General features: G+C 44.0%; 1 protein-coding gene across 5 annotated transcripts in view; it reads right to left on the reverse strand.

Annotated features, from left to right (window-relative positions):
* The window catches only part of ankmy1 (ankyrin repeat and MYND domain containing 1), a 135665-nt gene that overhangs the window by 62090 nt on the left and 58676 nt on the right, over positions 1-14899 (reverse strand). For all 5 annotated transcript variants that reach the window (XM_072255736.1, XM_072255735.1, XM_072255737.1 and 2 more), the window contains exons 7-9: positions 14620-14791; positions 4979-5128; positions 1121-1273 (exon numbers count right to left, since the gene is read on the reverse strand). In XM_072255736.1, the coding sequence (XP_072111837.1) occupies positions 1121-1273; positions 4979-5128; positions 14620-14791 (475 nt within the window). The remainder of the gene's footprint in view (positions 1-1120; positions 1274-4978; positions 5129-14619; positions 14792-14899) is intronic.

A 14899-nucleotide genomic window follows, 5' to 3' on the forward strand; every position in this document is an offset into this window, starting at 1 on the left:
CACTCTCTTGAGATTCATTTCCAACCTAGCTTTCCCCAATTGTTAAAATCTCCCATGACTATCATAATATTGCCCTTTTGACACGCCTTTTCTATACCCATTGTAATCTGTAGTTGACATCCCAGCTACTGCTGGGAGGTTTTTATATAACTGCCATCAGGGTCCTTTTACCTTTGCATTTTCTTAACTCAACCCACAAGGATTCAAAATCTTCCGATCCTATGTCACACATTTCTAGTAATTTAATGCTATTCCTTATCAGCAGAGCTATGCAACCCCGTCCGCCTACCTTCCTATCCCTCCGATACAACGTGTAACCTTGGACATACAGCTCCCAACTACAACCATCATTCAGTGATGGCCACAACATCATACCTGACAATCTGTAATAGTGCAACAAAATCATCCACCTTATGTTTTATACTCCATGCATTGAGATATAACACTGTGAGTGCTGCATTTGCTAACCTCTTTGATTCTGCATCCCTAATGCACTGATACTCATCCCGCTGGCTGCAATTTTGTCCTAACATCTGCCTGCCCTTCCTGACAGTCCGAATGCACACTATCTTTGCTTTTTTACCATCTGTCTTATCCTGAGTCCTTTCACTCTGGTTCCCACCCACCGCAGAGTCAAATGAGAATATGAGAGTGGTGTGGAAATGGACTGGAGGAGGAGGATCGGCCATAATTGCTCATTCATCCATAACCAGTCCAACTCTAAATCCATCGAGCCACAAACCTGTCAATGCACCACCGGTCTCATGTACAAATATCAATACAAAAGTCAAACTAAGCATTCACGAGAACCTCAGTTAGTGGAGAAGCTCCGGTGGGGGGGGGGGGAGGGGGGCGCGGTCAAGCATAATATGTGGAGGGAGAGTTTTATGTGATATTTTGCATTCAATCCTCATGCAGGAGTTTGGCCCAAACAGTCAGGTGTCCCTTTGCCTCCACAGACGCTGCTTGACCCACTGAATTCACCAGCTGTTTACTTCTTGCTTCAGATTCTGGCATCTGCAGTCTCTCGTGTCTCCAGAATGCCGTAAGACGTTGTTACACATGTCATCAACTATGACCGGGGATTTGTTTGTCAGGCAATGGCATTATCTTTTGTTACCTTGTAGCTGTCTTCGCGTTCACAAGCGATATGTAAAGCAGTTTTTCCATCTGTCTCAGGTGGGTTTTCAATTGGGCGATAATAATGTTTCGGGATACCTGATTGATTGGGGCTTTTCACAACAAGTCCGGTCAGAGTCTCCGGGTCGGGTTGCTGTTAAGGAAAGCAAAAACTTCCATTTGTGCACTGCTCTATCACTTTTTAATAGAACCTTAATATGCCACATGCCGATGGGTGATTCACCCTGCTATCAGCTATTCGCTCAGGTCACGGCTGATCTGAAGCTTAACACCATCTACACAGCTTGTTTCTTTCTCAACAGAAGTGTTATTTAGTGAAATTTAGACAAATGCACTAGATCCTCATAAATATCAAGCAGGTTGACTTAACATGCTCCTTGGACAGCTCTGGTTAAAGTTACAAAGATGGCACTCAGCCTAAGAAAATGCATTTTGTTCCCTTCAGTATTGTGATGAGGTCTTTAGAAGCCACCGGCAGCTTTGATCTAACATCCTAATGAAAGAGCTGCACCTACCTCAGTACCACATTAGGGCCCTGCATGCTGTTTATATTTTGCCTCCTCTTAACCTGGGAACAACACGGTCACTGAGTCGACATGACCATCTGGAAGAGGAAGAGAGCAACAGAATTGATAGTCTAGAGGAAAAGAAAATTGGAAGGAAGAGTGAAGAAAGAACAGTAAGATAGCAAGCGAGGATGGTGAAAGAAAGCTTAGAGGCTCAGAGGAGGAAGGGAAAGAGAAGGTGAAGTGAGAGGACAGTAATTACTGTGTCATATATATAACATATAACAATTACAGCACGGAAACAGGCCATCTCGGCCCTTCTAGTCAGTGCCGAATGCTTACTCTCACCTAATCCCATCTACCTGCACTCAGTCCATAACCCTCCATTCCTTTCCTGTCCATATACCTATCCAATTTTTTTTTTAAATGACAAAATCGAACCTGCTTCAACCACTTCTGCTGGAAGCTCGTTCCACACAGCTACCACTCTCTGAGTAAAGAAGTTCTCCCTCATGTCACCCCTAAACTTTTGCCCCTTAACTCTCAACTCATGTCCTCTTGTTTGAATCTCCCCACTCTCAATGGAAAAAGCCTATCCACGTCAACTCTTTCTATCCCCCTCATACTTTTAAATACCTCTATCAACCTTCTACGCTCCAAAGAATAAAGACCTAACTTGTTCAACCTTTCACTGTAACTTAGGAGATCAAACCCAGGTAACATTCCAGTAAATCTTCTCTGTACTCTCTCAATTTTGTTGACATCTTTCCTATAATTCGGTGACCAGAACTGTACACAATACTCCAAATTTGGCCTCACCAATGCCTTGTACAATTTCAACATTACATCCCAACTTCTATACTCAATGCTCTGACTAATAAAGGCCAGCATACCAAAAGCTTTCTTCTGTGACAACCAGAACTGGACACGGTAATCAAGTAGCAATTTGACAAGTTCACTCAAAAATCTGATTGAGAGCTGATTGCATGGTCATGTCATTAAGTTGTAGCCGTCACCCTCAGCACACTCTGCGATGTGTTGTCACAAAGTACACCCAGTGTCAGAGCTAGGGTCAGAGAAGGCCCCTATACTGGGAGATTGCTGCTTTGCATATATTTGGGTATACTTTGCTGCTATCAACTCTCCCAGATTTCCTTCAGTCATCCCAGCTTTTCCATCCCTGCCCTTCCTCTTCTACCATCAGAGCAGAAGGCCTGGATCTGGACTGCAGACTTGGATTCCAAAGGAAAAGCACTCAGGAACAAATAATTGGGATGCAATGGGAAAAGAATCTTGCTTCCCACATGTCTAGTGGAGATGCATTGTTCCTGTGAGCTGTTTCTTCCAATTTGTCACAGAAAACAATGGAAGAAATGTCAATAAGGAAGTCCAAATATGATACTGACTTATGTTTCTAGATGCCCATGGTCTTATTAGATAATATAACATTCACATACAATGGAAGTTACTTTCAAATCCAATCAAAAATGAGCATCACCTATGTATAGCATACATCCAGATACAGCAGAGCGAACCTATGTGCATGCAGACACATATTTACTGAGGTTATTGAGTGGTATATTATCAGTTGTATCCTATGGCTGACCCATATCATTTTGTGATTTTTGAGGAGAGTATAAGTTGTAAAGCCTAAGCCAACATTGGTCCTCTTGCTATCTAACCCTTTGCCAGAGAGCTCACCAGCAAATATTCCACCATTCCTTCAGGATGATCTCCAGGTTATCCTCCCAGAAGGCTCTATCATTAACCCTAGGTCCTCACCTTTGGCACAATGTCTCAAAGGATGTCATTAGTGGGTGGTGCCAATGTCTATTACTCTTCTTTGTATGCACCATGCTCTCACTTGTGCCAGATATGTGGGGATGACTCTCCTTTCTACTCACCCAGCTGCGAGCTGGAATGGTGCATGGAAGACAGCAAACAAGTCGAGTGACAAAAGATGAAAGTACTGCGTAACCTACCTGCATGGGACTCTTCTGATTTCCTAGTACAGTAACACAGCACTTGCACAGTGAGCACAAAATACTGTGCAGTTTCAGCCATGCACAATTTTTCCATTCAAAACCTCAGCATGAAGATGAAGAACAGCATCCGTCATCAGAGCTCCCCACCACCCAGGCCACGCTCTCTACTCCCTGCTGCTACCGGGTAGAAGGTACAAGAGCATCAAGACTCGCACCACCAGGTCCAACAGCAGCACAACCATCAGGCTCCTGAATAAAAGGGGATAACTACACTCAGTTACCCCATCATTGAAACGTTCCACAACCAATTATCTCACTTTAAGAATTCTTTATCTCATGTTCTTGTTATTTGTTGCTACTTATTTATATTTGCATTTGCACAGTTTGTTAGCTTCTGCACTCTGGTTGATCTTTGACTGATCCTGTTACAGTTACTATTCTATCGATTTGTTGGGTATACCCACAAGAAAATAAATCTCAGGGTTGTATATGGTGACGTACACGTACTTTGATAATAACATCTACTTTAAACTTTTTGAACTTTTGAGTCCACCATCCCCTCTGTCATAAGGAAGATGTCTAAAACTCACTGATGCACTTCTGAAGCTCTCTCTGTGGAGAAAAATAAATAGTCACCCCACCTTGAATGGATCAATGGTTCAATTTACTATCAGTATACAACCTGAAATCCTTATTCTTCACAGACATCCATGAAACAGATGAAAAACCCAAAAGAATGAATGCCAGAAAACACCTTTCACCTCCCACACACAAGTAGCATCAAAAGCGTCAACCCTTACCACCCACCACCCACAACACAAGCAATAGCAAAGCCTCAGGAGACTATGGTCTAGAGTCCATCAGAAACTACTGTCCATCCCAACACTTTGACATCATAAACAGGCTCTCTCTCTCTCTCACTAACGAGGGAGAGAGAGGTATCGCTCCTGCAACAGACAAGAGGGAGACCAAGAGCTTGTTGTTTTGGCAGATTGGTTCATGACTGATATGTCGACATGAATCTAGATAATATTGAGAATCATATTCAGTAATCCAATGCACTCCGGACAAGCCATCCTCAGTTTGCTTTCAGTAAAATACATACAAAGCTCTGCTGGCCAGGTCTTTATTCACACTGGTCTCTATGCCTCCACCCATCTCTGTGCCCGCTGACCCACAATTGTTACTAGATGCAGGCTTGGTCTTGAGGCAGGTCAACAAAAGGAGAGGGATAGGCCAGGCGATCTGAGCCTTCTTTAAACTTTGTACAACTCCTGGGACAACAAAGTGATGCTACTTTGCTCCAGAACGTTTAAGCAGTGTGAAAACAGTCACTGAAAAAGATACCTGATCATGCTCATAGATCTCATCCTTGTCTTCCGCTCCCAGATCAGGGTTTGCTCCGGCCTTGAGCAGGAGCTCTGTGATCTTCACTCCTGTCTTTCCTGGGAGAGTTGCAGCAATGTGGAGTGGCAGTAGTCCATTCATTCCTTCCACCTGCAAGCATAAAGCAAAACCATTGTTCTTATTTTCACTTGTACCTTGTTTTTATGCAATGTATCCCATCAAAGGTTTGTGTTTCCACTCTTTCAGCCTGAGGCCAGGAGGTACAGGGCATGTGATAAGGATCAGTAGCACATAGCACGTAGGACATCGGACAGCACAGCCCAAGAATACACCCTGCAGCTTACAATGTCTGTGCCAAACATGATGCTGAATTAAAACTAAACCTCTTCTGCTTGTAAATTAATATGCCTATTTAACAGTCTCTTAAACACCACCATCAGCTTCCACCACTACCTCAGGCAGTCCATTCCAGGCACGTACCATTTTCTGTGGGGGAAAATATCTGTCCCACAACTCCTTTAAAATATCCCTTTAAACATACTGTATGTCCTCCAGTATTTAACTTTTCTACCCAAACATAAAGATTCTACTCCTCCCCTATTTACACCTTTCATTACTTTACAAGCTTCTATCAGATCTCCCCTCAGAACCCAAAGCTCCAGAGCTTAGAAACCATAGAAACTACAGCACAGAAACAGGCCTTTTGGCCCTTCTTGGCTGTGCTGAACCATTTTCTGCCTAGACCCACTGACCCGCACACGGACCATATCCCTCCATACACCTCCCATCCATGTATCTGCCCAATTTATTCTTAAATGTTAATAAAGAACCCGCATTTATCACCTCATCTGGCAGCTCATTCCATACTCCCACCACTCTCTGTGTGAAGAAGCCCCCACTAATGTTCCCTTTAAACTTTTCCCCCCTCACCCTTAACCCATGTCCTCTGGTTTTTTTCTCCCCTTCCCTCAGTGGAAAAAGCCTGCTTGCATTCACTCTATCTATACCCAGCATAATTTTATATACCTCTATCAAATCTCCCCTCATTCTTCTACGCTCCAGGGAATAAAGTCCTAACCTATTCAACCTTTCTCTGTAACTGAGTTTCTCAAGTCCTGGCAATATCCTTGTAAACCTTCTCTGCACTCTTTCAACCTTATTTATATCCTTCCTGTAATTTGGTGACCAAAACTGAACACAATACTCCAGATTCGGCCTCACCAATGCCTTATACAACCTCATCATAACATTCCAGCTCTTATACTCAATACTTTTATTAATAAAGGCCAATGTACCAAAAGCTCTCTTTACAACCCTATCTACTTGTGACGACACTATTAGGGAATTTTGTATCTGTATTCCCAGATCCCTCTGTTCTACTGCACTCCTCAGTGCCTTACCATTAACCCTGTATGTTCTACCTTGGTTTGTCCTTCCAACGTGCAATACCTCACACTTGTCAGTATTAAACTCCATCTGCCATTTTTCAGCCCATTTTTCCAGATGGTCCAAGTCCCTCTGCAGGCTCTGAAAACCTTCCTCACTGTCTACTACACCTCCAATCTTTGTATCATCAGCAAATTTGCTGATCCAGTTTACCACATTATCATCCAGATCATTGATATAAATGACAAATAACAATGGACCCAGCACTGATCCCTGTGGCACTCCACTAGTCACAGGCCTCCACTCGGAGAAGCAATTCTCTACTACCACTCTTTGGCTTCTTCCATTGAGCCAATGTCTAATCCAATTTACCACCTCTCCATGTATACCTAGCAACTGAATCTTCCTAACTAACCTCCCATGTGGGACCTTGTCAAAGGCCTTACTGAAATCCATGTAGACAATATCCACTGCCTTCTCTTCGTCCACTTTCCTGGTAGCCTCCTCGAAAAACTCCAATAGATTGGTCAAACATGACCTACCACGCACAAAGCCATGTTGATTCTCCCTAATAAGCCCCTGTCTATCCAAATGCTTGTAGATTCTGTCTCTTAGTACTCCCTCCAATAACTTACCTACTACCGACGTTAAACTCACCGGCCTATAATTTCCCGGATTACTTTTCGATCCTTTTTCAAACAACGGAACAACATGAGCCACTCTCCAATCCTCCAGCACCTCACCCGTAGACAGCGACATTTTAAATATTTCTGCCAGGGCCCCCGCAATTTCAACACTAGTCTCCTTCAATGTCCGAGGGAACACCATGTCAGGTCCTGGGGATTTATCCACTTTAATTTCCCTCAAGACAGCAAGCACCTCCTCCTTTTCAATCAAGAGCTTGTCGAATCTCTTTTTCTCTCACAGCTCATACCCGAGAATACAAGCAGCATCTTGGTAACTACTGCACCCTTTCCAATGTCTGCACATTTTTCTCGTAGTAAAGTAACCAGAGCTGCACACAATGCTCAGGGTCCAGACAAAGTGGCGGAGGTGTGGAGGGACAATTTATTGACTGGAAGCAGAGCACAGGCAGACACTGACTGAGCATATGGCTTTTGTGAAGCTGAAGCTTCACCTCAGAACACTCATGAAGAGATGAAAGCGGACGAGACTTAGAGAAAGATAGAATGGGCTTTGGTAAAACACAATGTGACAACTTCAAATCTTCAATCCGAGGAATAAAAACAGTATTACTCCTCAAATGTGTCTTATATTAATAGAAGAGAGTTGCTCAGGTATGAGTACGGAATCAGGTGTTTACTCAAACTCAGCCTGCTGGGTGAAGCAGACCCACTGATCCCATTACTGGAAGTCACAATAAATATTGTGCAAAAAGAAGAATAGCAAGGTAGTGTTCATGGATCGTACAGAAACCTGATGGCAGAGGGCAAAGAAACTTTTCCTAAAACATTTACTGTGGGTGTTCAGCTTCTGGACCTCAGCGTTGGTGAGGAAAACAAATTTTCAGTGCTCCAGGTCAAAACTCCGCATCAGGATCAGTGATCAGCAATCTCATTTGACATCCCAGCTAATCTCTTTTCCCACAACGTTAGCTTTACAGTCCCAACCCACCCACCAACCCCTCCACCACCCACCTACACAAGTAGGGCAATTTACAGCAGCCAATGACTCTATCAGTCTGTATGATCTTAGGATGTGGGAGGAGACCGAGCTGGGAAGGAATGCACTTGCAGAGAGATACAGCAGTCTCAAAGGAACGGGCACACTGTATTTCCACAGGTCAATTTGAGGTAAGTCTGCAAAGCAATCAAGATGTAAGATCATCAGGTTGAAAAGCTGACTGTTTACCTCTCCACGGATGCTGCTCAATATCCCCAACATATTCTGTTTTCACCTGAGGCAGTGTTACGTCTCTGTAGTGAAAGACACTGTGAGATAAATTGGCTGAGACAGTCACAACTTCAGTGTTAAAGAACATACTTTGCTTAGAGTAGACCATAACCCACAGGAGTAGAACTAAGCCCCTTGGCCCATTGGGTCTGCTCTGCCACTCCATCATGGCTGATCCATTATCCCTCAGCAACGTTCTCCTGACTTCTCCCCATAACCTCTGTCACCCTGAGTAATCCTGAACCAATCAACCACTGATTTAAATATACTTAATGACTTCATCTCCACAGCTGTTTATAGCAATGAATTCCAGATTCACTACCCTTTGACTAAAGAAATTCCTCCTCATCTCTGTTCTGAATTGACATCCCTCTATTCTGAGGCTGTACCCTCTGGTCCTAAACTCACCCAGTACAGGAAACATCCTCTCCACATCCACTCTATCTAGGTCTTTCAATATTCAATAGGTTACAATGAGATCCCCCCTCATTCTTTTAAGCTCCAGTGAGTACAGGCCCAGAGCCATCAAACGCTCCTCATACACTAAACCCTTTATTCCCAGAATCATTCTAGTGAATCTCCTCTGAAAACTCTCTAAGGCCACCACATCTTTTCTCAGATAAGGGGCCCAAAACTGCTCACAATTCTCCAAGTGTGGTTCGATTCCTTATAAAGCCTCAGCATGACATCTCGCTCTTGTATTCCAGCCCTCTAGAAATAAATGCTAACGTTGCATTTGCCTTCCTACCACCAACTCAACCTGCAAGTTAACCTTTAAGGATCTCTTTGCATCTCTGATTTTTGAATTTTCTCTCCATTCAGAAAATAGTCTACAGCTTTATTTCTCCCACCAAATTGCATGAGCAGACACTTCTCTACACTATATTCCATCTACAGCTTCTCAGCTCATTCTCCCAATCTATCCAAATCCTTCTGCAGACTCCCTGCTCCCTCATCACTACCCGCCCCTCCACCTATCTTCGCCATCAAAGCAAACTTGGCCACAAAGCCATCAAGTTTGTCATCCAAATCATTCACATATAATGTGAAAAGAAGCAGTACTAATACAGACCCCCGTGGAACACACTACTAGTCACCTGCAGACAACCAGAAAAGGCCACTTTCATCCAAACGATTTGCCTCCTGCCAGTCAGCCAATCTTTTATCCATGCTAGCATCTTCCCTGTAATACCATGGGCTCTTATCTTGTTAAGCAACCTCATGTGTGGCACTTTGTCAAAGGCCTTCTGAAAGTCCAAGTAAACAATATCCACCGACTCCCCTTTCTCGAACCTGCCTGTTAGTTCCTCAGTGAACACCAACGGAAAATAGTTATTAAGTTTGTCCACCATTTCTTTGTCCCCATTGCTAACTGTCATTTTCCATTGGTCCACTCTTGCCTCTCATTTACTCTTTATATATCTGAAAATACTTTTGCATCTTCTTTTATATTATTAGCTCGCTTACTTTAATATTTCATCTTTTCTTTACCTGACACCTTCTTGGAAGATCTTGATCAGCTAGCTAATTGGACCAAAGATAGGCAAATGGCTTTCAATTCAGGCAAATGCAGGTTGTTGTGGTTTGGGCAAGTCAAACCACAGTAGACCTTACTGAGTGAATGGTAGGATCCCGGGGAGTGTTGTGGAACAGAGACGACCAAGATGTACAAGTACATAATTCACTGAAAGTAGTGTCATAGGTGGATAGAATGGTGAAGAAGACATTTGATGCACTGGCGCTCATCTGCCACAGAACTGAGCATTGGAACAACAACACACATCAACGTTGCTGGTGAACGCAGCAGGCCAGGCAGCATCTCTAGGAAGAGATGCAGTCGACGTTTCAGGCCGAGATCCTTCGTCAGGACTAACTGAAGGAAGAGTTAGTAAGAGATTTGAAAGTGGGAGGAGGAGGGGGAGATCCAAAATGATAGGAGAAGACAGGAGGGGGAGGGATGGAGCCAAGAGCTGGACAGGTGATTGGCAAAAGGGGATACGAGAGGATCATGGGACAGGAGGTCCAGGAAGAAAGACAAAGGGGGGGGGGACCCAGAGGATGGGCAAGAGGTATATTCAGAGGGACAGAGGGAGAAAAAGGAGAGTGAGAGAAAGAATGTGTGCATAAAAATAAGTAACAGATGGAGTACGAGGGGGAGGTGGGGCATTAGCGGAAGTTAGAGAAGTCGATGTTCATGCCATCAGGTTGGAGGTTACCCAGACGGAATATAAGGTGTTGTTCCTCCAACCTGAGTGTGGCTTCATCTTTACGGTAGAGGAGGCCGTGGATAGACATGTCAGAATGGGAATGGGATGTCGAATTAAAATGTGTGGCCGCTGGGAGATCCTGTTTTCTCTGGCGGACAGAGCGTAGGTGTTCAGCAAAGCGGTCTCCTAGTCTGCGTCGGGTCTCGCCAATATATAGAAGGCCACATCAGGAGCACCGGACGCAGTATATCACCCCAGCCGACTCACAGGTGAAGTGTCGCCTCACCTGGAAGGACTGTCTGGGGCCCTGAATGGTGGTGAGGGAGAAAGTGTAAGGGCATGTGTAGCACTTGTTCCGCTTACAAGGATAAGTGCCAGGAGGGAGATCAGTGGGGAGGGATCAGGGGGACGAATGGACAAGGGAGTCGCGTAGGGAGCGATCCCTGCGGAAAGCAGAGACGGGGGGGGGGGAGGGAAAGATGTACTTAGTGGTGAGATCCCATTGGAGGTGGCGGAAGTTACGGAGAATAATATGTTGGACCCGGAGGCTGGTGGGGTGGTAGGTGAGGACCAGGGGAACCCTATTCCTAGTGGGGTGGCGGGAGGATGGAGTGAGAACAACAAACAATCTGCTGGAAGAACTCAGAGACTCAAACTGCATCTGTGCGAGGATAAAACTGTTAATGTTTCATGTCAAAATGCTTCCTCCGACAGATGCTGCTCGACCCACTGATTTAGAGACTTAGAAAGCTACAGTATAAAAAAGGACCCTTGGCCTGTCTAGTCTGTGTTGTTATATCTAAAACAACAGAATGCCAGAATATTGAGCTGCCAATCCTGCCCCTCCTGCAATCAAGTCTCACTAATGGCTACAATATCAAAATCCCATGTGCTGGTCCATGCCCTGAGCTCATCTGCCCTTCCTACAATACTCTTTGCATTGAAATATATGCAACTCAGAACATTAGTCCCACCATGCTCAGTCTTTTGACTCCTGACTTTGTCTGAGATCTTAATAACATGTCTCCACAACTTCTCCACTATTTGTTCTGGCACTCTGGTTCCCATCCCCCTGCAACTCTAGTTTAACTCCCCACCCACCTAGTGCAGTACTAGCAAACCTTCCCACTAGGATATTAGTCCCCCTCCAGTTCAGGAGCAAACCATCTCTTCTGTACAGGTCCCACCTTCCCTGGAAGAGAGCCCAAGGATCAAAAAATCTGAAGCCCTCCCTCCTACACCAACTCCTTAGCCACATATTAAACTGTATAACCCTCCTAGTTCTGACTTCACTAGCACGTTGCACGGGAGGCAATCCCTTTACGTTAGCACCTAACTTCCTGATCTCACTTTGCAGAATCTCGTCCCTCCTATGTCATTGGTACCTACATGGACCGCGACCTGTTCACATATTCACGGACTGTTCAGAAATCTGATTGTGAAGGGGACAAATCTATTTCTGAATCAATGAGTGCAATCATCAGGCTCCTGTAGATCTTCAGACCCAAAAACTTAGCATTTGTTAACACCCAGCTCAGATATTCTTCCTACCACAGAATGTTCAGTGAACAACTGGCCCAGTAGTCCAGTGTATTCCCTTCATTTCATCTCTTGGCTTTCTCTTGCCTAGGCAGACAAAAAAAAACATTCACAACTGCAGGATTTTGTGGCTGAGGGATTAAAACACTGAAATCCTCCTCTGTAGCTCAGGTTTCCCTCACCAGCGCAAATACTTTGTGCTGAGATCCCACTACAGCTCGGAAGCTATGCCGCAGTCAGAGGTACAATCTTTTGTACAATACATCAGTGGTCCCCAACCACCGGGCTGCAAAGCATGTGCTACCAGGCCGCAAGGAAACGATATGAGTCAGCTGCACCTTTCCTCATTCCCTGTCACGCACTGTTGAACTTGAACATAGGGTTGCCAACTGTCCCGTATTAGCCGGGACATCCTGTATATTGGGCTAAATTGGTTTGTCCCATATGGGACCGCCCTTGTCCCGTATTTCCCCGGCTAAGGTAGAGCGTTCCTATGAAACCTTTCGTGCTGAAATGGTATAAAGTGAAGAAGCAATTAACATTAATTTATATGGAAAAATTTTTGACCATTCCCAGACCCAAAAAAAACCTACCATATCATACCAAATAACATATAAAACCTAAAATAACACTAACATATAGTAAAAGCAGGAATGATATGATAAATACACAGCCCATATAAAGTAGAAATAATGTATGTACGGTATAGTCAGGAAGATTAAGCCAAAACCGATTTGTGGGGAAAAAAATTGGCACGTATGTGCATGCCCGCAAAGGTTTCATGGTCATGGTAGTCTTTCTCGGGGTATACACAAGTGTCCTGTCAACACACACAAAAAATGCTGGTGAATGCAGCAGGCCTGGCAGCATCTTTAGGAAGAGGTACAGTCGAGGTTTCGGGCCGGGACCCTTCGTCAGGATTTGACTGCTACTTTTGTCCCTTATTTGGGAGTGAGAAAGTTGGCAACCCTAACTGTAAAAGACATGTTGCAGTGAGTTTAACCCTACTTGAACACCCCCCACCCCTCCCCCCACCCAGCCAGCCAGTCCGCAAGAATATTAAACTGGTCTGCAGTGCAAAAAAGGTTGGGGACCCCTGCAATACATGACGTGGGGGCATTTTCTGTTTCTGGAGATCACATGATCTGAAAAACCGCAGAGATGTTTTGGCCTATATTTTTCCTTCAACCAACACTACATTTTAGATTTTGCAGCTAATTTTCCATATTTTATTTCAATATAAATGAAAGCCAGTGAAGCCCATGAACTACATCCTGATTTACAGTGCAATCCCTACAAACCCCTTGTGCCATGTTCCCATCAATTCTCAGATTTGGTCACTTACCAACAGAGTGCAGGCAATTTATAGTGGCCAATTAACCTAACTTCCATGCTGCACCTTGGAAATTTGTTCTATTAAACTTTATGAGGAACAATACCGTTGTCACTGGAGGTCTCTTCAATCACCTCCAACACCTGCTCCTTACCAAAGGCAGATGACGTAAATGGAGCTTCCAACCTCTATTATTCCCATTATGCACAGTCCCCATATCTTCCTCCAAGTGATCCACTGATAGTACACTCGATTCATGACTACTGGCTGATTTCCTCTACACCAGGCAGACCAGCTGCCAACAGGACAATCCTTTTATCAAGCAACTCCACTGGCTTTATAATAAACACAGTCCAGGTTATCTCTCAGTTTAAGAATGCACTTCAGTTCTGTGATCCTCCGTCTTCAGCTTCTGGCCATGTTCTCATATTGAGAAACAGACCTCTGATTCAACAATAAATTTCACATTTACATTTCATATAGAGGCCATTCAGCCCCTCAAGACTATGTTAATGCTTAGACATGCAAACCCCATTTCCCTGTAATCTATTCCCTCACATATACTCATCAACACCCTTCTGATTCATCCACCACTCACCCACACAACTGGAGGCACTCCCTGTACTTCCACAACTGCCTCTCTTGTCACTGATGCTACCTGAACTGCAGAATATTTTCCAATAGTTCCAAATTTCCAACGTCTTCAGCATGTTTTTGTTTGTTGAAAAAATAATTTAGAAAGCTACAAAGTGTCCGAAATTTTGAAACTCTGTGATTCTTGCATTCTCCTAAATTCCTTCCTATCAATGTGTTTGCGCTTTTTTAGCCAAATATTTCTTCTTTCTTGTTTAATTATATCCTTGTTGAGTATTCAAAGCCCTTGTAAAAGAAGAACTCTAGAACTTCCACTTATTTATCTACACTTTCTCTGCACTACATTTTCTCTGTAGCTGCAACACCATATTTGCATTTTGATTTCCTTTTTCACTATCTTGATCTAATTGTATCTGGAGGTCTGGATGGCATGCAAAGCAAAAGGTTTTCACTGTAGCTCAGTAGTTGTGATAGTAAACCAACACTAAAAGATGCAAACTGTTAATCAGTATCATGGCTGCTGTAAAACTCAGAGCCTGAACCAAAATCACACTGCCAGCTGTGCTCTCTCGAAAACAGAGTGCTATTCACATCCTCCAAAGTCACAAACGCTGTGAACAGTGGCCCTGCAACCCCCCGTGTCAGATGATATAGATTTGATGTATTACCATCGTTTGAAGTCCGACATTTGGATCAGCTCCAACCTCCAGTAAGGCCTTGATTGCTGAGATGTCCGCTGCCAACAAGGAGAAAAAAATTGATGGCATTGGATGTGTGGAGGCATTGACATCTGCCCCTCGACGGAGAAGTAGATGAATAATTCTTCTTCTACTCTGGTGCCTGGGAATGTGGAACATGAGGAACCAGTAATCACCAGCTTGTACAAAATTTGTTAATCTTTCAATTATCACATGCAAATCAGAATTAAAGTGACAAATACAATCAGAT

This window comes from Mobula birostris, chromosome 4 (assembly GCF_030028105.1).
Source record: "Mobula birostris isolate sMobBir1 chromosome 4, sMobBir1.hap1, whole genome shotgun sequence".
NCBI lineage: Eukaryota > Metazoa > Chordata > Chondrichthyes > Myliobatiformes > Myliobatidae > Mobula > Mobula birostris.